This window comes from Equus przewalskii, chromosome 1, assembly GCF_037783145.1.
Source record: "Equus przewalskii isolate Varuska chromosome 1, EquPr2, whole genome shotgun sequence".
Taxonomy (NCBI): domain Eukaryota; kingdom Metazoa; phylum Chordata; class Mammalia; order Perissodactyla; family Equidae; genus Equus; species Equus przewalskii.
In genome coordinates, this window is record NC_091831.1 from 154,797,114 (window position 1) to 154,819,558 (window position 22,445).

Genomic DNA, 22,445 nt, shown 5'->3' on the forward strand with positions numbered 1-22,445 from the left:
AACAAAGAAGCAAGAAACAATCTGCCAAAGTTGGGAACAAGGAGAACTTTATTACTCTGGGATTCTTTGTCTTCTGTTCAGTGGTGGAAAATAAACCAGGGATGACAATTTCCTCACTGTTGATGGTGGCACAATAGAAATAAACACACTCTTGACACTGTGAGGAAAAATGGGAAGTTTTATTTTATTTATTTAAAATTTTGTCTAAAGGTATGGTTTTTGGTGAGGAAGAGTGGCCCTGCACTAACATCTGTTGCCAATCTTCCTCTTTTTTTTTCCCCTCCCCAAAGCCCCAGAATGTAGTTGTATATCCTAGTTGTAAGTCATTCTAGTTCTTCTCTGTGGGATGCCACCACAGCATGGCTTGATGAGCAGTGCATAGGTCCACATCCAGCATCCAAACCAGCAAGCCCCAGGCCTCGGAAGTGGAGCACATGAACTTAAACACTCAGCCACAGGGCCCACGCCAAATGGGAACTTTTAAAATTTGAGTAACCAAATAAGAATGCAGAAGAATTCTCACCCCCCAATAACCACTCCATTTCATTTGTCTTTGCAATCCAAAAAAAAAACCCAGTGAGTTACCCCTCCCCCATAAACACAATCTTTTACTCAAAAATCTTTTAATGATTCAAAAAGTTTATTGTGGAAGACCATCATGCCTGAAACTCAATTTTCACACTCAACTATCATGCACAAAAAGAAGTCAATCCTCCAGTCATCGAACCTACCTCATATCCCAAATACCTTTGTCTCTGGAAAGATCTGTCCATTCCCACCAGCTTAGAATCAGGAAAACTCATTCTCTCAAAAATAAGCCAAGAAAAAAATGGAAAGAATAAGGGAAGGAAAGCTGGAAAGGAAATATGTATTAATTTCAAACAGGAGAAATAAAAAGAACTCAAATGTCCTTGAAAGGCAGAAGGAGATCCAAATGTTACTGCACATTTCAGTTGGAAAACCCTGTTTTCAACAGCACCTTTTCAAGAAGTTGAGAAATTATCCTTAGCCTTGCTATTTAAAGCACGGTTCACAGATCAGCAGCACAGAGCACTCAGGAGCCTTTGAGAAACGTGGAATCGCAATCCCATCCTTCCGCAGTTTAACGAGATCCACCAGGTAGTTCATAAGCATGTTACATTTTGAGGAGCACTGATTCTAGTCCTGGGGTTTTTTTTGTTTCTAACCTGTTCCCAGGTGGTGCCAATACTGCCCGTCTATCAACTGCACCTTGAGTAGCCAAGATCGAGAGAGGTCACTGATTTCCACCCTGGCTGCACGTGAGGCTCACCTGGGGGATTTCAGAACGGCATGATGCCCTGGGCTCTCCCACAGACACTCGGAGTTAGCAGGTCTGCGGTGGGGTCCAGACTTTAGTATTTTTCAAAAACTCCTGGATGATTCTAATGAGCCTCCTGTGATGAGATCCACTTTCCTAGACTACCCTTCATTTTATAATTAAAACCCCAGACTGACGTTAGAATAGCACTTGGTGGTTTCCCTACATTATCTCATTTGGGAGTCCTCAAAACAACTCTCTAGGGGAAGTGGAGCAGATACTGTTATACCCATTTAACGGATGAGAAAACTGAGGGCTCGAAATTAGCTGAGAGCTGCTTTCACTACACTAACTTCCAGAGCAGCTAACTGGTATTTCCCCAGCTCAAAATAGTGGAAAGTCGAGGGCTGAAATTCAGACAATGTCAAATGTTTTCATTGTGAGTCTATAAGAAAAGCCTGAGCATTTTAAAGGATGAATCATCAATTCCAATCTCTTAATTTTATATGTAGGGGAACTGAGGCCCAGAGATTTGTCTCAAACCACAAGATTTTAGCTGAAATGAGAACTGCGATCTCCATACTCCTAGTTCAGTACGTTTCCTACTAACCCGCATTTCTCAAGCGCAGCCTCTGGATTCCACAGGATGCTAACAGATGTTCCTCTGAAAAAGCTTAGATATGCTAAGACACCTCTGGCTTAAACCAAATTAAATAGTGTCCTTGACCTCAGGACCTCTCAGCCTTCCCTGGGCTCACGTGTCTTCTGAAACTCTGAGAGCTTTGTACAATATATGAAATTTTCTCAATTTATTTGACTATAGAAGCACTTCTTTCGATCAAGTATCTTGAAGCAGTCCTGGTCTAATGAGCAGACTTTCAGGAAGACTGTTGCCCTTGGCTCTCTTCAAGGTTATTCTGCTTCAGTGGTTGGGACCAATTGTTACACCCTTAGGGGGAGAGCACCAAGTACTATAACTACAGGGAAAAGGAGCATTAGGACCGTGAAGCATCTAAAACAGCCAGCTCAAGGCCACAGAAGCATTGCCTCATCATTTTATTCCGCCTTGTCCCTTAATATGGCAGCCTCCAGACCCACACCCACAACACGAAGAGTCATTTGATGTCCCTCTTGCCGGATTGCTACTTTGTAATGAACATTCCCCTGTGTCAGGCACTGTGCAAAAATCTTAAAGTGATTATCTCACTTAATCCTTAAAACAACGCTATGAGGTAAAGACTCTTAGCATCTCCACTTTAAACTTTAAAAATCTCAGACTTAAAGAGGTTAAGTAACACGTCCAAAGCCATACAGTAAGTAATGGAACTAGATTTTGAACCTGTAGCTGCCCGATGCCAGATTCAGTTGTATGATTATGAGATGATGTTGCCAGTATAAATGATCTTCTTTTCCCTTTATCAAAGCGTTTATTCCATTTATCACTGAGACAGAGAGAGAGACAGAGATTTCTAAAGAAGTTTTAAGGATTGTAGGGGCTGACAAGTCTGAAATGTGCAGTGTAGGCCAGCAGGAGTCAGTGTTGTAGTCTTGAATCTGAGGGCAGTCTCGAGGCAGAATTCCTTCTTCTGGGGACCTCAGTCGTTTCCCTTAAGGCCTTCAACTGATTCGATGAGTCCCACCCCTGCTATGGAGGATAATCTGCTTTACTCAAAGTCTACTGATTTACATGTTAGTCACATCTAAGAAATACCTTCATAGCAGCATCTAGACTCAAGTGTTTGACCAAACAACTGGGTACCATAGCCTAGCCAAGGTGACACCTAAAATTAACCATCATACACTGTAATATGCAAAATTGTAAAAATATAGATATCTTAGATCCTATAGTCCAATTTCCTTATTTTTGCAAATGAGGAAACCAGTCAGGGAGGATAAGCCCCCAGTTATACATGTGCATTCACAGGAGAACGTGCACACCCAAATTCCCAGAACCTTTCATAAATTGCTCACTGCCTTCCAATAAAATTAAGTGGAAAAATTAAATCCTTCCAAAATACCATTTATTTCCATTTTGAAGACTTGATTAGAAAAATTCAGCAAGCAGTCAGTTCATTTTACTACTTCTCTCCAGACTAATGATCCCAACACCCCAGATGTTGGGACACCTTCAGAGCAGATGGGGAGTCTGGAAACAGCTGACACAGTTCTCCCAGATAGCAGACTTCTCCCTTAAGTCCACTCCTCTCCCTCCTACGCCATCCCCTCAACATCTCTAGACTCACCTCTCGCTTCTCAGGCTTCCTCCAACTTGATTGCTCCTTTTGCTTCTGGGCTTACAATCAAGCTCTTCCCCTCTGAGGCTGAAACACTCTCTCCTCAACACACCCCCACACGTGCCTTTTGCCTAGCTAAAGCCCATTCCGCTTCAAGTGTCAGCTTAGACATCTTCTCCTCAGGAAGTGCTTCCCCCATCCCCACCAGACTGGGTTAGATGTTCTCTTCATGTGCCCCCCTGGCATGCAGTACTGACCCGCTGATATTTACTACCTGTTTATTTATCTATATCCCCTCTAGAGTCTTGTTCCGTGGTATTCCCAGCATTAGAGTCTGTCACATAAAAGACATTTAATAAATACTTTTGGGAGGAAAGAAGGAATGAAGGAGAAAGGAAGGAATTTCTGTAGACCCTTTCTTGCACTGTGCAGCTTATATCTAATAACTAGAAACAGGCTGTGATGGAATTTGCCCAAAGGACTGTAGGGTGTAGAGTAACTTTGGTCTTTTCAGGTGCTAGGAAGTCTCCGTCTAGTGACTTGGCATCTTGGGGATCTGCTTTGCGTCTTTGGATGTTGACAACACCAAGGAGTTATCAGTATAAGGTAACAGGAGGCCAGACCAGGGTGGCAGCAGGAGGAATGGAAAGGGACACATGAGGGGGATATTTCATGGGTAAATTGTTCTGTATTAGGTGGGATGTGAAGGAGAAGGGTGCAAGATCAGGAAGTCAGGAGAATCCAGTTTCTGGTACGAGACAATGTCATCAATTCCATATTGAATTTTAAGGCAGTAAAAAAAATCTAAAATATAGTTGAAAATATAATACAAAGCCAAAAAAACCTATAGCCCTTCACAAATTTGTCATCTTTATATCAATTTCTGTTTCAAAGAAGGGTCAAGACTGGCCAGTAGGCAGAGTAGGTATTGCCTACATGGCACGCCTTGAGGGTCATCACAAAGACTCTTCTCCCTTTGCTGTCTGTCATCATGTCACCGTGCCTGGAATTTTGTAATTAAAATGGAATTTCCCATGTATCATCAAATATACATTCCTGCACATATTACACCTCTGGAAGAAAAGATAAGAAATAGTAACACTGGTTACCTCTGGTAAAGAACGATTGGTAGCTTGGAGGCCATAGGTGAGAGAGAGATGTATCTTTTACCGTTTATACTTTTGTACCCATTGAAGCTTTTTATTTATTTATTTCATTTTTATTTATTTATTTTATTTTTATTTATTTATTTATTTTTTCTTCTTCTCCCCAAAGGCCCCAAACACATAGTTGTGTATTCTGGTTGTGGGTCCTTCTAGTTGTGGCACGTGGGATGCCACCTCAGCATGGCCTGACGAGTGGTGCCATGTCCACACCCAGGATCCGAACCAGCGAAACCCAGGGCCATCAAAGTGGAGCGTGCGAACTTAACCACTCGGCCACAGGGCCAGCACCCCATTGAAGCTTTTTGTCATGTACATAGATTTTTAATCTAAAAAAAGAAAATTTTCTTTTATTTTTACAAGTTGGAATTTGTCAGTGGGGGCTTGATGAAATAAATTATAGTACATCCATTAAGTAGGATAATGTGCAGTCATTAAAACGAAAAAAGATAGCTTTGATCCAAAAGAGGTATTGATACAAAAGATGTCCATGATGATTTGTTAAGTAAAAAACAAAATTGAGAGTGTAAACATTAAAAATTCACCCATTTGAAAATAATTGTATTTAAATATTTGTTAGTGTATGCATAGGGAAAACCTATCAAAATACACACTAAACTCCTAGCATTGATTATCTCTGCAAGATGGAATTAGAGGAGACTTTTGTTTTCTAAGTTACACATTGTGATGCTGCTTGAACTTTCCTAAGAAGTATATTACTTTATAATCAGAAAAAAAGATAAATTTTTATGACATACAAATAGCTCAAGAATGGAGGGAGGGTCATCATCTTCAGCAGCTGGGGCAAATTTCACACTCTCAAGACGAAAACCAGGTATGCACTGGGGGTTTGTGCGTTAAGTCAGGGAGGTGCCTTAATATTGTCTTGGCTCACAACAGTCCCTCGATAATGTTAAATAATTGAATTTATCATTAAACTCAATAATGTTTAATAATTGCACTATAGAGTAGCTACAACTTGTCTTTTTGTTTCTGCCCTTCAGGCCATTGCAGTCTAAAGTAATATCATCATCTGCTTTCTCCTCTTTACTGCTCCCCAACAATCCACTACTTTTCTTTTCTTTTTTTTTTTTTTGAGGAAGATTAACCCTGAGCTAACAACTGCTGCCAATCTTCCTCTTTTTGCTGAGGAAGACTGGCCTTGAGCTAACACCCATGCCCATCTTCCTCCACTTTATATGTGGGGCACCTGCCACAGCATGGCTTGACAAGGGGTGTGTATGTCGGCACCAAGGATCCAAACCTGCAGACCCCGGACTGCTGAAGTGGAATGTGCAAACTTAACCACTGCACCACCCGGCCATCCCTAACTTCTTTTCTTTCCTTTTCCTTCCCACTCCTCATCTTCTCAGCCCTCTTTTTTTCCCCTCTTTTTTTTTTCCTGCTTCAGGAAGATTAGCCCTGAGCTAACATCTGTGCCAGTCTTCCTCTTCTTTATACGTGGGTCACCACCATAGCATGGCTGACGAGTGGTTGTAGGTCTACACCAGGATCCCAACCGGTGAACTGGGCCACCAAAGCAGAACACCCAACTTAACTACTAGGCCACAGGCTGGCCCCTTTCTCTCTTTTTTTAATTGCCCAGTGGAACCACAAGAGGGCAGCGGCGTCATGTATAAGAAAGGCTCTTAGGCATCGTAATCATAAAAACCAAAGGAATAAAGCCATTATAAAAATGTTACCAAAACTTTAGAGAGTTCAGCATCTTGCTCTGAATATCTGTGTGACCACATTTAATATTCTGTTAGAAATGATAAACAATGAATGGAAAAGAAATTCACACTAGTGAGTGGAACTAATGTATTTCCCTCTCTTCCAGATGTTGGCCAAGAAGAGGTGAGGCAGAAAAGAGAACCGGCTAGAACCTAAGACTTAATCCTAATGTAAATTCTTGGACCAGGATGGAAGGGGAATCATACCACAATGCCACCACTGTCAATGGCACCCTGGTAAAGCACCAGCCTTTGGAACGCCATGGGTTGTGGGAAGTCATCACCATCGCAGCTGTGACTGCTGTGGTAAGCCTGATCACCATTGTGGGCAACGTCTTAGTCATGATCTCCTTCAAAGTCAATAGTCAGCTAAAGACTGTTAACAACTATTACCTGCTTAGCTTAGCCTGTGCAGATCTCATCATTGGGATCTTCTCCATGAACCTCTACACCACCTACATCCTCATGGGGCGCTGGGCCCTTGGGAGTCTGGCTTGTGACCTTTGGCTTGCGCTGGACTATGTGGCTAGCAATGCTTCCGTCATGAACCTTCTGGTGATCAGTTTTGACCGTTACTTTTCTATCACAAGACCCCTGACATATCGGGCCAAGCGTACCCCGAAAAGGGCTGGCATCATGATTGGCTTGGCCTGGCTGATCTCCTTCATCCTCTGGGCACCAGCAATCCTCTGCTGGCAGTACTTGGTTGGAGAGCGGACGGTACCACCAGATGAGTGCCAGATCCAGTTCCTCTCTGAGCCCACCATCACTTTTGGCACTGCCATTGCTGCCTTCTACATCCCTGTCTCTGTCATGACCATCATCTACTGCCGAATCTACCGGGAAACAGAGAAGCGAACCAAGGACCTGGCTGACCTCCAGGGCTCTGACTCCACTGCTGAAGCTGACAAGAGAAAGCCAGCTCACAAGGCTCTGCTCAGGTCCTGCTTTAGCTGCCCTCGCCCCACACTGGCCCAGAGGGAAAGGAACCAAGCCTCCTGGTCATCCTCCCGCAGGAGCACCTCCACCACTGGGAAGCCATCCCAAGCCACTGGCCCAAGCACCGAGTGGGCCAAAGCCGAGCAGCTCACTACCTGTAGCAGCTACCCCTCCTCAGAGGATGAGGACAAGCCCACTACTGACCCTGTCTTCCAAGCGGTCTACAAGAGTCAGCCCAAGGAAAACCCAAGGGAAGAATTCAGTGCTGAAGAGACCAAGGAAACTTTTGTGAAAGCTCAAACTGAAAAAAATGACTATGACACCCAAAAATACTTCCTGTCTCCAGCTGCTGTTCATAGACCCAAGAGTCAGAAATGTGTGGCCTATAAGTTCCGATTGGTGGTAAAAGCTGATGGGACTCAGGAGACCAACAATGGCTGTCACAAAGTGAAAATCATGCCCTGCTCCTTCCCAGTATCCAAGGGCCCTTCAACAAAAGGCCTTGACCCTAACCTCAGCCATCAAATGACCAAACGAAAAAGAATGGTGCTTGTCAAGGAGAGGAAAGCAGCCCAGACCTTGAGTGCCATCCTCCTGGCCTTCATCATCACGTGGACCCCTTATAACATCATGGTCCTAGTTTCCACTTTCTGCGACAAGTGTGTCCCAGTCACCCTGTGGCACCTGGGCTACTGGTTGTGCTATGTCAATAGCACTGTCAACCCCATTTGTTATGCCCTCTGCAACAGAACCTTCAGGAAGACCTTTAAGATGCTGCTTCTCTGCCAATGGAAAAAGAAAAAAGTGGAAGAGAAGTTGTACTGGCAGGGGAACAGCAAGCTCCCGTGAAAAGTTTACAAGTCCCCTCACAGGAATGCCCATGTTCAAGTTCCTCTGAGGATGGGTAAGCTGATTCTGGCTTATCTTCAAAAAAGACACCTGTTATTTTGAGCCCCTGTAAAGGCTCGAGGTCTGTCGCCAAAAGGAAGGAGTCATGGCTGCCACGATTACTGCCATACTGAATAATTTTTGTCTATGACCAAGGTCACCTGATGCCATTGGAGTCTGCCATTGAACTAAAGAGACAGACTCATGGCCCTGCACAAGAGGAGACTGCTGGGTCTCAGTGGGCACTGACGGACCGAGCTTTCGTCTACCCTTCTGTGAGGAGCAGCAGGAACTGGGTGGAAACCTCCCCCTGGGGCAACCTGCCATGGAATTTTGTGCAATATATCTGTATCTATGAAGTTGTCTCACACCACCGAGAACCGGGGGACTGTAAGTCAGTGTCATCTGTTAACACGAGTGGCATTCAACTCGCTTCTAAGGCTCTATTTCTTTATAAACTGATCAGTATTTATTATGCAGCTATTATGTCCACTGTACTGTGGTATGTTTTCCTGTCCCTACATCTGAGCAAAGCTCTTGTTCTTCCCTTTCACAACCAATGTCAATTCCTGCAACCCCCTAAAATCATGCTGGTCCTCAAGGAAGCATCCTTCCTCCCAGAATCCTGGGTCTGGAAGGACACTGAAAGCTGGTCATACCCAATCCTGTAGAGGGGTCTCTATTCTGCTAAGAATGATGATCAAGTCTCCACAGCCAGTTATTTTAGCTTTTACTAGTGGGAATTTTTTCCTTTTATCTAAACCAATATTGATTATTCCATTTTGTGCCCATTTGAACCCATTTATCCACGCTCCGTTCTTAGGAAGACTAGTTGTAAAACAGTCCTTCAGTGGGGAAAGCTCTTCTCCAGGCTAGTTCATCGCGGTTCTCTTAAACTGTTTTCAGAGCTCTTACTTTCTCATCTCTTCACAAGGCAACCTGAGGCAACATGTGGAAAACGGATTTGGTTTCACTCCAGCTTTGGAACTTCCTCCAGAGCCCTTGTGCAGGCCCCAGTTTCCTTCATCCAGACCCCAATTCACACCCAGGCACAAGCGGGTCAATGTGCTGCCTCCAGCCAGAAGTACTAATTGAGGGACAGTGGGGGAAAGGCTTCATTTTTTTTTTCATAGGTCCTTTAAATCATGGCTTGGAAATGAATTATGTATTCGTTTCTCTCCAAATTCACGGTCAAAGATGAAAGGCCCAGAAAAGTAAAGTTGAGGTCCAGTAAAGCTGGCTATGGTCATCCAAAATGAAAGCCTCATCTTTAAAAACAAAATGTAGGCCACAATAATGTATAAAAATAAAAGTTTTCAGCATACATTAGAGTAGCAGAACTGTTGCAAACCAAATTTAATTGAAATCTCTGTGTATATAAATAAACTGAACCAGTCTCTTTGATAATTCTGAAAATAACCCAAAGTGCAAGATACTGAAAGTATAAAAGAGTGCATAAAGTTAATGGAAGATCCACAAAGAAAGTGGCAGTGCCGTACACAGTGAGGATTTAGAGATGAAGCACCCCCGTCAGACAGCTTGTTGATGACATCTGCAGTAGTGTTTAAAAGTCTCCAGACCGCTCACTTCACGTAGGCCAGTTCTCTTTCAGCCTCATTTGCTAAGGGGATATAGAAAGCCCTGGGTTGGTTGTCCTGGGAATTAGGTATGCACTCGAGTACAGGAGAGCTTCACCCTGCCACTAAGGAGCAAGTCTGCCTCTCACCCCAAGTCCCATAGAGGCTCCGGGCAGTAGAAACGCAGGCCTCTCCTCCAGCCCTGCAGGGACTTGATGTTGCAATGAAACATCTCAGGAGCCATGAAGCTGCTGAGCCTTTGAGAAGGGCAGGTTGACACTCGCCAAGAATTTGGTAGAGAATATTAATTAATTGGCTCAGTTCTCCAGGACAGAGGCTCCCAGGCCTACATGATGCCAACAGGGTGTGACTTCTTCAGCAAACCTGCTCAGTCAGTCTAGATAAACAGTTGATTCTTTGAGTCTAGGGCTTTGATTCCTAACAAAAATGAAAATCCCTCCAAGAGAACAGCACTTTAAGCCCGTATTGGATATTTACTGTTCACGGTGGAGAGAGAAATAAGCTAATTCAAACAAAATAAGGCAGAACTGGGGTGGGGGGCAGTAGGAGGCTGCTGGGGGCAGACTTCTCACATTTCACAGCTGCCTAGGAGTTAGCCTTTTTTGTTTACCTTTTGTGAAATTAGTTGAGAGGCCCATGCTTCCTTCTTTATCATTCCAAGTGGGAGGCAGCCTGTTTTGCAGACTACTTACCCTCCTTGACACAGACGAAAAAATGCCTCAAACTACTAGCGGAAACTAGACTTCTTTACAGTAGGGCCTCCGGTGGGGTCCTCAGAATGAACAGATCCAACTGTAAACTACAGGGACCTGGCGGGTGGGTTGGTGGGCATGGGCCGACTTCAAATCTTAAGCCTTCTGTGCCCCCTGTCTCCCGAGCTCTGTCTACGGTAAACTATGTACAGCTTTGACTAGTTACCTATTGGATGCTGCTATGTTGCTAACACTGTGGTTTGTTTCTCCATGCCTGTGAATTTGATGGCTTTTCGAGGAATCTGTTTCCAGTACCATTTTTGGTTGAAGCATTTTGTCAATATTCCTGGCCCCGCTTTGCTCCTTTGGTGAATGTCCTTTGAGGGAGATATTGATGTTCGGCTCTTTGTGATTGTGAAATCTGTATCTAATCTCTGGATTGGAATATCCAATTGTTTACTGTAAATACTGGAATTACAGCAAAGGATGTGGGGACTGGGCTGCTTTTCTATATCATTCGAGCGTTGTTCTGGGTATTAAAGAAATTTAACCACATAGTAGTCCAATGCAAAGTGTTTAAATAAGAAAATGGTTTCAGGTTAGCTTGATAGATCCAGCTATATTGGAGATCCCAAGCACATTTGCATGGCCTGGCCTCTTAAGAAGGGAGAGTTGATACCCAATATAGATACACGTCCCTCTTCCTACCCTCGTGACTTCCCTTTCCTCTCAGTTACCAGTAACTAAATTAAGATGAAATAACGATGACAAGATTCTCAGCTAAAATGATTCTGATTCCCTCCTGGACAAGGGAAGCAGGCAGACCTCAAACCATGGCCCTTTAGCCAGTGCAGACCCTGCAACAAAACAGAACAGCAGCATTTCCTCTTCACTCGCTCAAGGAGCTGGGATCCCAGTCATTTCATTCTCATTTTAAGTGACACTAATTTCCATCTCCCCCATGCCATTTCATCAGTAAAGTTCGAAATGCTTGCCCAATAAGGAATCCAGACAGTCAGTGGGAGGGGGAAGAGAAATAAGTTTTTTAAGTATCAGGGAAGGAGCCAGAAAAAAATTTTAACAAAATAAAACTTTCTTTTTTGGGGGGAGGGGGGTTGCCTCTGAGTTAACATCTGTTGCCAATCTTCCTCTTTTTGCTTGAGGAAGACTGTCCCTGAGTTAACATCTGTGCCAATCTTCCTCTGTTTTCTACGTGGAACGTGCCACAGCATGGCTTGATGAGCAGTGTGTAGGTCCGTGCCTGGGATCCAAACTCACGAACCCCAGGCTGCTGAAGTGGAGCATGTGAATTTAACCACTATGCCACTGGGCTGGCCAGAAACAAAACTTTTTTAAAAAATAATTTTAAACTTAGAGAAAAGCTGCAAGAATAGTATAAAGAACTCCTATGTCCTTCACCCACATTCCCCAATTGTTAACATTTTGCCACATTTGTGCTCTGTGTGTGTGCATGTGCCTGTGTGTGTGTACCCACACACATATTTTTTCTCAACCATTTGGAGTAAGTTGCAGACAATGTATCCATTGACCACTAAAAAATTCAGTGGGGTATTTCTTAAGAACAAGGAGATTATCTTGCATAACCACAATAATAAATATAAAAATCAGGAAATTTGACATTGCTACAATATTATTATGTAATACGTAATTACACAATTATGTCATATAGTCCATACTCAAATTTTACCAGTTGTCCAAATGATGTTCACCATAAAAACTTCTTTTCCAGTTCAGGATCTAATCCAGGATCACACATTGCATTTAGTTGTCATGTCTCTTTAGACTCCTTTAATCAGGAAGGAGTCCTCAGCTTTCCTTTGTCTTTCATGACATGGTCATTTCTTAAAAGTATATTCAATCCAATTTAAAAAAATAATTTTCATCAGTTTGGATTTGTCTGACATTTCCTCATTAGATTCAGTTTAATTTGTTTGTTTGATTTGATTTGGGCAGGAATATCACAAATGTGATATTGTGTCCTCGGTATATCACATCAAGAGGACATGATGTTTTATCCCATTATTGGTGATGTTGACATTGGTCAGTTGGTTAAAATGCTGCCCCCACCTCCCACCCAGGTTTCTCGACTATAAATTTACTGTTTTTCCCTTTGCCATTAATAATTTTAGGAAAGAGACTTTGAGCCTATGTAAATTTCCTGTGGGACATCAGGTTTTCATTCAATAATTGTAGCATCTATTTATTATTCTCACTCAAATAAGTTATTACTATGATGATTGCCAATTGGTTGGCATTCTACTGTAAGGAAGTTTTTTTCCTTCTTTATATTTATTTATGTACCTATTTATTATCATTATGGACTCATGAACTCTTATTTTAGTAATTGCTTAAAATCCATTACTGTCATTATGTCAATGCTCAAATTGTCACAAATTTAGGCAGTGAGAGCCCCTTCAAATTGACCCCTGTGACCCTTTGACATATCCAGAACATGTTGTGAACACTCCCTTACTTTCTGGTACAACAAGATGTTCCAGGCTCATCTTTACTCTCCCTACCAGCCCAGGAATCAGCCATTTCTTCAAGGAGCCCTGGTTTAATTAAGTAGAGAATGGAACCCTACTCAGATCTGGATTCAGGATATACTCACTGCTATCAGGCCCTTTCAGTGGATGGAACTAAGAAATATGTACATGTGTATACTCATTAAAAACAATACTTCCTTACGGTCATCTGCAATTCCAATCCTATACAACAGGATTGCATAATTAGCAAGACAGCTGAAATTCCTGTATTTATTGAGTTTGCTTTATAAGTGGCTTTGAGCTTGACCTTAACTCCCTCTTGGGTGCTTTACCATTCTTCCCATTCCATATTTGCATCTGCCTTCTCCAACAGTGAGAATCATCATTTGCTATTTGCTCAATTTGCTGAATCCTTCAATAGTTTCAGAATTGCAACATCCATATCACTGTGAAAAATCAACCTTTTAGTAAAGATCCATGATTTGTTTACAGTTCTTTTGTCTTAAGACTGAAGGGAAATAGTCAAATTACTATGTTCAGTAATTGCTTCTGTTAATGAGGACACCAAGTAGAACAAGTTGAACAACTCTGGAGACATTAAGTAATAATAGGCAAAAAACTGACACTTAAATATTCATATTAAAGTCAAAGAGGACACAATCAGCAAGGTAAATTCTCCTCCCAATGAACTGCACTGTCCCCCAGCTCCCTTGATGAATTAATGTGTGTGGGGTGGGGCGGGGAGGGCAAACTACAGCCTTAAATTTATCTGTGATTAGGCAAAAAAAGCCACAGCCTAGCTCTATTCTGGCTTGCCCATCATCTAGACTTGTCTACATGAGTGTGCCTTATGGCAATCTATTTGTCCAAAAAGTCCTCATCTTCTTATTTTATATGGCCCTTGAATAGCCTCATACCATCAGATGCCTCCACGAATGCCCTTATGCTCCTGTTAAGAGCAGTTCTCCAGTTTTATTTCCCAATCATTGGCAGTGATTTTCTAGAGAAGTTATCTTGCATAAATGCATCTGCAGTGGTGTCCTAAATGAATGGGCATTCTTACCTTCAACAAAGAGCAGCTCATACTCAACCCACTTATCTCCAATATCACTGGCTGGGGAGCTGGTGCTTATTTTTAGTAGTCTCGCATATATCCAAAGTTAGGTTTATAGTCCAGCCACTTTCAATCAAAATACATAAGCTACTGACCACGATGTACTAACCACAGCCCAGTCCCCCAACTGTACCACAGAGTAGACTGCAATGGAAAACACCACAGGCTGGAAGACGGCAAAGAGGGAAAGGCAAAATAGATTTAACCTGGAATTTGGAGGACCCCTCTTCTCACTGAAAAATCAGATCACCATCGTTGAAAATCTTTTGACAAGTTCTTTGTACCCAGTAGGGCCTATCCAGGAGAGCTAGAAACAAACAACTATATTAGGTTTGTTTTATAGCCTCTATAATACATTTTATAACATAGAATATATATGTATTAATACATATTTTCTTGAAAAACTTGGAAAATAAATAAGCAAATAACAAAATACCAGTAATTCTACCACTCAGAGATAACCTCTGCTAAACATCTGTGTAGATTCTTGTAGTCTTCTTTTCTACGTACAGATATACACTTTTTAAAACTCACAGAGCCGTTCGGCAATCCTCATGTTCATATCTTGCAGAAAATATCTGGCCACCAAAGCTCTCCAAAAGCAGAAAATCATAAGGCTTCAATTAACATGAGGCACTCCTATCCACGACTAACGTAGATACATAGATTAGAAAGAGATTACTTCTGTCCTTTTTCATCTCAGTTAGATGTACCCAATACAGCTTAGTCTACTGGGATTATTGCCCTCTTGTCTGGAGGAATATATTTTTTAAAGACTTATAAAATCTAATTTAAAAAGTAACTGTAGTTGATCCTAGGGCTGCCATACATAGTACCACAAACAGGGTGGCTTAGAATAACGGAAATGTGCCATCTCACAGTTCTGGAGGCTGAAGCCCAGTATCCAGGTGTCAGAGGGGCCTTGCTTCCTCTGAAGGCGCTGGGGAAGGATCTGTTCCAGGCCTCTCTCCTAGCTCCTGCTAGCCTCAAGCATCCTTGGCTTGTAGATAGCTGACTTTTCCTTGTGTCTTCATGTCATCTTCCCTCTGTGAATGTCTGTCTCTGTGTCCAAATTTTCCTCTTTCATAAAGACACCAGTCATGTTAGACTAGGTCACCCTAATGACCTCATTATAACTTGATTACCTCTATAAAGACCCCATTTCCAAATAAGGTCACATTCTGAGGTCCTGGGAGTTAGGATTCTAAAACATTTTTGAGGGCACAATTCAACCCGAAACAATTACTGAGCAAGAAAAATACTATCCTATTTTATAGAGGTATAAACTGTAGACCAATGCTGGGTAGTATCAAATGGGAAGGGTTTCAGAGCCACCACTGAGAAGATATGCGGGGTCCTCAACTCCATCACAGACAGCTGGCAGGACAGGGCAGTCTTGACTGCACAGAACAGCTACCTAGTATTTTTCTAATGCAAGTTTCCCTCTGCTCTCCTGGCCTGAAAAACACAGGAAACTAAAGGAATGGAACCAGATTTTGAAAACTCCTTCTATGTGTGCAAGGAGCACCTCTGGAGGCTTTAGGCCCAGAGGCCTTAAGCCTAGCTAAGAGTATGCTCTCTGAGAGTGCAACTTGGAAATTCTTGAAGGGAAAGTTTCCTTCCTAAATTCCCAGCATCACCTCTCTGGGGCCCTGTGGGATAAAATCTCAGAAGAGGACAAAATAAAGACCTTTGGCTGTTTATTATCTATAACCAGGAAGAATGAATCATTAACTTGATCCTGACCAATTTCTTAAAAGCGATAAGGAAAGTACTTGGGTTTTATCTTCACAGTAAATACGTTCTATTCAAAACCAGTAACGTTTGTTTCATTTTCACTCACAATAATTTTTTTCTTTCCTCTACTTGTCACTGGAGCCACCTTCTCCGAATGCCCCAAAGCTTTACACCCTTTCCTTCACCATCTTCTTAGATCCAAGAACCACCATCCAGGCAACCTGATTACTCCTTTGTTTGGTTACTCATTTGTTCAGCAAATAATTATCGATCTATGTGGGAACCTTGGGGATTCAGATGGGAATAAGACATTGTCCCTGACCTCCAAGAACATAGACCAGCAGAGAGAGGGACAGGACGAAGAGAATCACTCTAGTGATGGCAGAAGGCTCTCCTCTTCCCCAGGCACAAACATTTCCCTTCTCTTTCTTCCCCGTACTTTGGTGCAGAGGGGGAAACTAGTACTGAAGTCTGAACTGCGAGTGGTAGAATGCTTATGTGATTGAAGAGAGAGGGTGAGTGAAGAGTGACGAGATGAGTGTGGATTACATCCAACATTCCACTTAGAAGCTCTCATGAGCACAGTCCTCTGCTCTTTTTTTCCAGTTTGCTTCCCAGTTCCTGGGCTACACGCCAAGATACTATGCCTTTCAGAAAGGAGTCTTGCTCTGTCTGGATATAGCCCAACCTTCCTATTCCATAATCCAACTCCTTCTCAAGGGTAGAAGTCAGGTAGGAATGCAGAAATTAGAGTTGTCAGTAGGATCCTCCAAGGACACGTTCAGAGTCAAATATATACAAGCACACATGTTTACACACATACAGCTTGAAGCAGCAAGGACAGAAAAGAGCCTCAATTTCAAGGTGGGAGCAGCTAGTTCAGGGTGGGAGGGCTAAGAACCCTCTGAGAGGCCGTGCAGAACCCACCCCCACCAGCTTCAAAGGGAAAGAGAAGCTGTCTTTATGCCATCTTTAACGGACTTCTGTGAGGTCACATCATTTAAAGATTTGAAGTTGGGCCAGAGGTGGGCAGGGAGCAAGGCAGGAGGGAAGTCAAGGCTTGGTTTTCTTCCAATTATCTCAGTTTCTGGTACCCTGACATTTCTACTAAAGATTCTAGGCTTTTTGGCAATGGTTTTCTTTTCTTTTTTTTTGAAAAATAATATGAGTTTGCTCAGCAACTGGTTATCAGTAGTCGGTCACAGCCAGGTGACCACGGAACTCCACACACAGGGCTTTCCCTTAGGATCTGTCCTGAGAGGAGCAAGGTGTGTCCTTGGGAAGATAAGGTGAATTCAGGCCTGTAGTGCATCCAGGCGGCCTCTGCCTACCTCTCCAGGTACTCTCCCCTTTCTGGAAGTGCTCCAGCCCTTAGCTTTCTTCCAGTTCCGTCAGGAGCCGACCTCCCTCCCACCTCAGCTCCAACTAGGAAGCTCCTCACTCTTATCTCTTCTCAGCCCCAGCCTAGTTAATCCCCATATAGTCTTTCACCTTCCCCACGGGTCACTTTCTCAGGGAAGTGTCCTACACTTGCCCTCTCCCCTCTCATCCAGGTTTCCTTGTTATGAGCTTTTACAGCAACTAGGACTCCCTTGGAGTACCTATCAAGGTTCTCATTACACAAGTGTATGTGTTTAGCTGATTAATATCTACTTCTGCCCCTAAACTCTAAGCTCTGAAACCAGAGTTCAGGCTATTTTGCTCATCATCGTATCCCTTACCTAACAGCCCTTGGCACATACAACAGTATAGGTGTTTCATAATGTATTCTTTACAAAATAAGTGTGTGCATAGCTGAGATAGGAGATAGTTGCAAGGCAAAGTTCCTGGGTTTTGTAGGGCTTCTTTTTTTTTTTCCTGGCATGGTTAGTATCTTTGTGGTTCCTTGAGAAGTAGAAGTGAATTCACCAGGAGTCTCTGATCTCTATCTTGGTCTAATGATTTGAGACGGCATCCCAACAATACCTGATGAAGCTCTATGAGGCAGCCACCTGCAAACTGCTTTAGTGGAGAAATTAAGATTCCTCCTACCCTTCCTTGAAGACAGGACTGTTGTATTATCAGTACCCTACAGTCCAGGCAGCTTAGGGTCCAGGGAGGGAAGTCAGAGAAGCAAACGGGTAATCCGATAAAATGATGTGCTATGGTGACATAAGCATAGGCATGAAAGGGGACAAAGAAGAGGCTCTATCCAAACCTTGTGGGCGCTGGGAGGATTTCTGTCTGAAGGCAATTTCTACACTAAGTCCTGAAGAAGATGCAGGGATAGGAGCGGGATAGAGAATTGAGAGGAAGAAATAATTGGAAAGGCCCAGAGGTGAGCACACATATAGAGCTTAAAGTGGGGAAACGAGAAAAATTCCAGATGTATGTGGGGAGAAGTGGCAAGAAGTTAGTCTGGAGGGACCGTGGTCAGGGGGTTTATCTTGAGAGTCTAAAGAGGGTCTACAAAAGGTTCTAATAGCGGAGTGACCCCACCAGATTCGCTTTTTAGAAAGATCTTTAGGTCAACAGTGTCTGAAGTTCCAGGCACCAGAAACTAGGTCTAGAACTGCTTTTTTTGGAAGCCAATTTCTCCTGAGTACCTCACCCCTTCTCTCTGAGGAGTACTTAGAAGGAGAGAAGCAAGTCCCTAGGTCTTGCCACTCGAGGTAGGCAGAAGGTGGGCAAGCTGGAATAAATGTATGGCTATGTGTTGATCATGGGTATGTGAATGTTTAGTTTTTTAATTTTAGCTTGTGAGAGCAGTACTATAGGAAGCAGTTAACAGGATTTGCTCTAGGTTACCAACTGGTGAGCTTGGGAAAATTTTAACCTCTATTTCCTCATCTGAAAAATAAGACAATAATTATAAACTTTTACTGAGGACTTACATGCTTAGGGTTAGTACAAATATCAAACGAGATAATACATGTAAAGTGTTCTAAACAGTTCTACTTAGGAAGTAGATATTTCCCATTTTACAGATGACTCTGTGATCCATTTTACACATGATGAAACTGAGGCTCAGAAAGGTTAAGCAACTTTTCCAAGATCCTACAGTTAGTAAGTGATGGAGCCAGGACATGTGTTCACCCAATCTCTCCCTTAGTCAGAGAGTTCCTTCTGACCCATTCATTCAAGATGGAGGCAACAGAGCCAATTTTGCAGTGACTGAGACAAAAGGAGAGGGCTTTCAGCAGGCTGGAGGTCATTTTGGTCAGTTCTGGAAAAGTGTGGACTCTTGGATTCAAGTGACAGAATCCTAGTGCAGCTAGTTTAAGTAAAACACATAAACACTATACCATAGCATACAGCAATGCTCCATGGAACCCAAGGGCAAGAAGGCAGCCACCTCAGGGAAGGATTTGAAGGAAAGCACAGTCTCAAAACTCATCTTCCATTTCAGCTCCTCTCTATGCATCTGCTTCATTCTATATTTTCTCTCTGGAACCTGTTTTCTCCTTTTTTGTAGTGTGCATGATAGACTGTATAGCCATGCACATCTTGCAAGTTTATATGTAATCTATTCCTTTAGTCCCTCAGTTTTAATTTCAAATTCCCAAGGAACAGCCTTTGGCCTAACCTGGGTTAGATGCCCATTTCTGGAACAGTAGTGGGCCGCATTTCAGAAATACAGCTGCGGAGAGAACAGTTCTTTGGGTTGCACCCACTCCTCAGGGGAGAACCAGTTACCAAGGGGTAAGATAGATGACAACTCAACAGATGTGCATTAAAGGAAGGAAATCTCTTATTGTCAAAGTTGAGATTTTCTTCTGCCCTTCCCCATAGACGAATTTTGTTGATATATCTCATTTCCTCCTCCAGAAAGTATGGATCCTACCATTCCTCACATTCTGGGAATAAAATAATTTACTTTTTGGGATAGAAGGAAATTTAAGAGACCATCAGGTAGGTGCACCTATAAACCATCCTAACAGGTGATTTTTTTGTCCAATTTTTTAGGAACTTCAAGAAAAGCAAACCCCATAGTCACTAGCATTTCAGTTTTGTTTACCATGCCAAGAAATTCCTCTTCACAGCAAACGAATTCCTTCCGCTGCAATTTAAGTCCATTTCTTTTCTCAGACTTCATGGAGTGGTACACAGCTGATCAGAATTTGCTTTAAAAGGATTATCATGCATTTGAAAAATCCCCTCAGCATTCTCTTTACTAAACTGTAAAAATTACAGACCCTTTAATCCTTCCTAAATTATATCTAATAAACATAGTCCTGAGGTCAGTAAAATCATTTGTATAGAAAAACATGAATATTAATCACTGGCAGCTTTTCTCTACATCTTCTCTGTGTGTCTCATTATAGAGGATCAAACTGGACACCGTACTCTCCTAGTCAGAACGGATGATAAGTAAGGGGTTAGGGTGGAGATGGTGGGCGAAGGGATTCAAGAGGCTTTCACAGACTCCACTGCAAGAAGAGCAGCTGAGCCTCCTTGGATTTGGGAGGTTATCCGGCAGCTACTCTCTCCACCACTCTCTGGGGTCACCATGGTCTCTCTCACCTGGCTATTTGCTATACTCTCTTTGCTGGACAGATTCCTTAGACTAGTAGATTCCCCTGTTAATTAAGCTTACCTGTGGCTCAGGATCAACTTACTGCCTTCTCTTCCAGTGCCACCCAACGAACCGCTCATGTCCCACCCTCAGTCCAACCAGCTGTGGGTGGGAAGGCAGGTCCACCCAGAACTATGGAGAGACAAACGCGAAACAGTATTTTTCCTTCTTTCTTGTGTGTAATGCACAGGATTCCATGATAGTAGTTATTGCAAAAGCTTTCCTTATACATCTTCTCATGATCCTTTATGAATCATCTCATAACATTTCTAGAATGATTCCATTTCTTAGTCTTCATACCAAATTTTCATGATCATTTAATTCTAAATATTTCCAATGTTTTTTACTATAGTTATTTAAAAATATATTTTAGGGGGCAGCCCAGTGACATAGTTGTTGGGCTCAGTGTGCTCCAGAGCACTCTGCTTCAGTGGCCTGGGTTTGTGGGTTCAGATCCCAGGCGTGGACCTATACCACTCATCAGCCATGCTGTGGCAGTGACCCACATATAAAGTGGAAGAAGACTGGCACATATGTTAGTCCAGGGCTAATCTTCCTCAGGAAAAAAAATATATATATATATACATGTTTTAAAATATCCAAATTGTTGGGGCCAGCCCCATGGCCGAGTGGTTGAGTTCGTGTGCTCCACTTCGGTGGCCTAGGGTTTCACCAGTTTGGATCCTGGGCACAGACATGGCACTGGTCATCAAGCCATGCTAAGACAGCGTCCCACATGCCACAACTAGAAGGAACCACAGTTAAAAATATACAACTATGTACCGGGGGGGCTTTGGAGAGGAAAATAAAATTTTTTAAATATCTAAATTGTGTAGTAGGAACTCATTAAAAGTAAGTAGAATAAATTATTTACATTCATATATATGGAAAACTTGATTTCAAAATTACCTGAGGAAGTACAGAAGTGAATCTTCACTAATTACTAGTTTATTACATTTTAGTGGAATTAAATAACTCGTCAAAAGTTTTCTACTAGAAAAGCTGTGCACAGCTAGTTTTTATGGCTCTGCTCGTTATTCCTGTTTACTACTTGACCTTATTAATTTACTCCTCCCTCTTCTCAAGTTGCTCAGGCTGGCTCAATCCTACCAGACTGTAGCCACTGTGAAAGGCTTCAGCTCCCCTATGCTCCCATAATAAAGTTGTCTTGCTGTGGGAAAAGAGAGAAGGTAATATTTGGTGCTATTTGGGGGGGTGGGGGAGATTTTTCTCAAATAGCTCTTTTAGTATTTCATCATCTTTTTTTCAAGGATATTAAAACAATGTTCATAATTTATGGGCAACATCTGAATTTTTCAAAACCTATCTTCAAGTTCTCCTGAATAATACAAACACTTTTACCAACTGGATATGCTTATATACCTCACAAATTAAAAAATAATTGACTCTGATGACAACAGTCACACCTAAAATGCTAAAAGAAGAGCACAGCACAACTAGGCCCTGTCTCGACACACTCTTTGAACTGAACTAAAGGACCTGGCCACCAACTTCTACTGTGTTCTGAGACTAGTGCTTAGCAGAATTTTTGTTGGATCTAAATGCAAAATGGTACATACATGATTCTAACTGTGCAAAATATGTCTATATGCGACCTGGAAGGCAATAAATAGAAATGAAAATAGTTGTTTTAATTTTTTAAGATGTTTAATAAAAATATTTTCAGTAGAGCACTGTGAAAACCCCAAACTTCCTCAAAGTCTGAATGACTACTTAAATGAAAAGCTCTCCTTTATCATTATTGACATTGCTCAACAGGACCTAGAAGCCCTTCCAACTGAAAAGCATGCCAAATGGTTGCTTCTTCCCTCCTGTCGGAAGAAACATAAGGGAAAAATGAGAAGATCCTTTACTACCCTGGGAAGGTTAGGTAAAATGCTGAATCTTTCCAAAATGTTAACCAGACTCAAGGTGAGTCCTGAGGTTTGACTCCTAAAACACTGCTTGAAAACTTGGGAGCTATGGATCCACCCTAAAGAAGTTGT

At 42.4% G+C, this 22,445-nt stretch overlaps 1 protein-coding gene across 1 annotated transcript in view; it reads left to right on the forward strand.

The window, feature by feature from the left end:
• CHRM5 (cholinergic receptor muscarinic 5) overlaps positions 1 to 11,081 on the forward strand; it is an 86,743-nt gene extending 75,662 nt beyond the window's left edge. The window contains exon 2 of the mRNA XM_008516350.2: positions 6,517 to 11,081. Within this exon, the coding sequence (XP_008514572.1) occupies positions 6,599 to 8,197 (1,599 nt within the window). The 5' untranslated portion in view covers positions 6,517 to 6,598 and the 3' untranslated portion in view covers positions 8,198 to 11,081. The remainder of the gene's footprint in view (positions 1 to 6,516) is intronic.
• Positions 11,082 to 22,445: the final 11,364 nt, after the last annotated feature.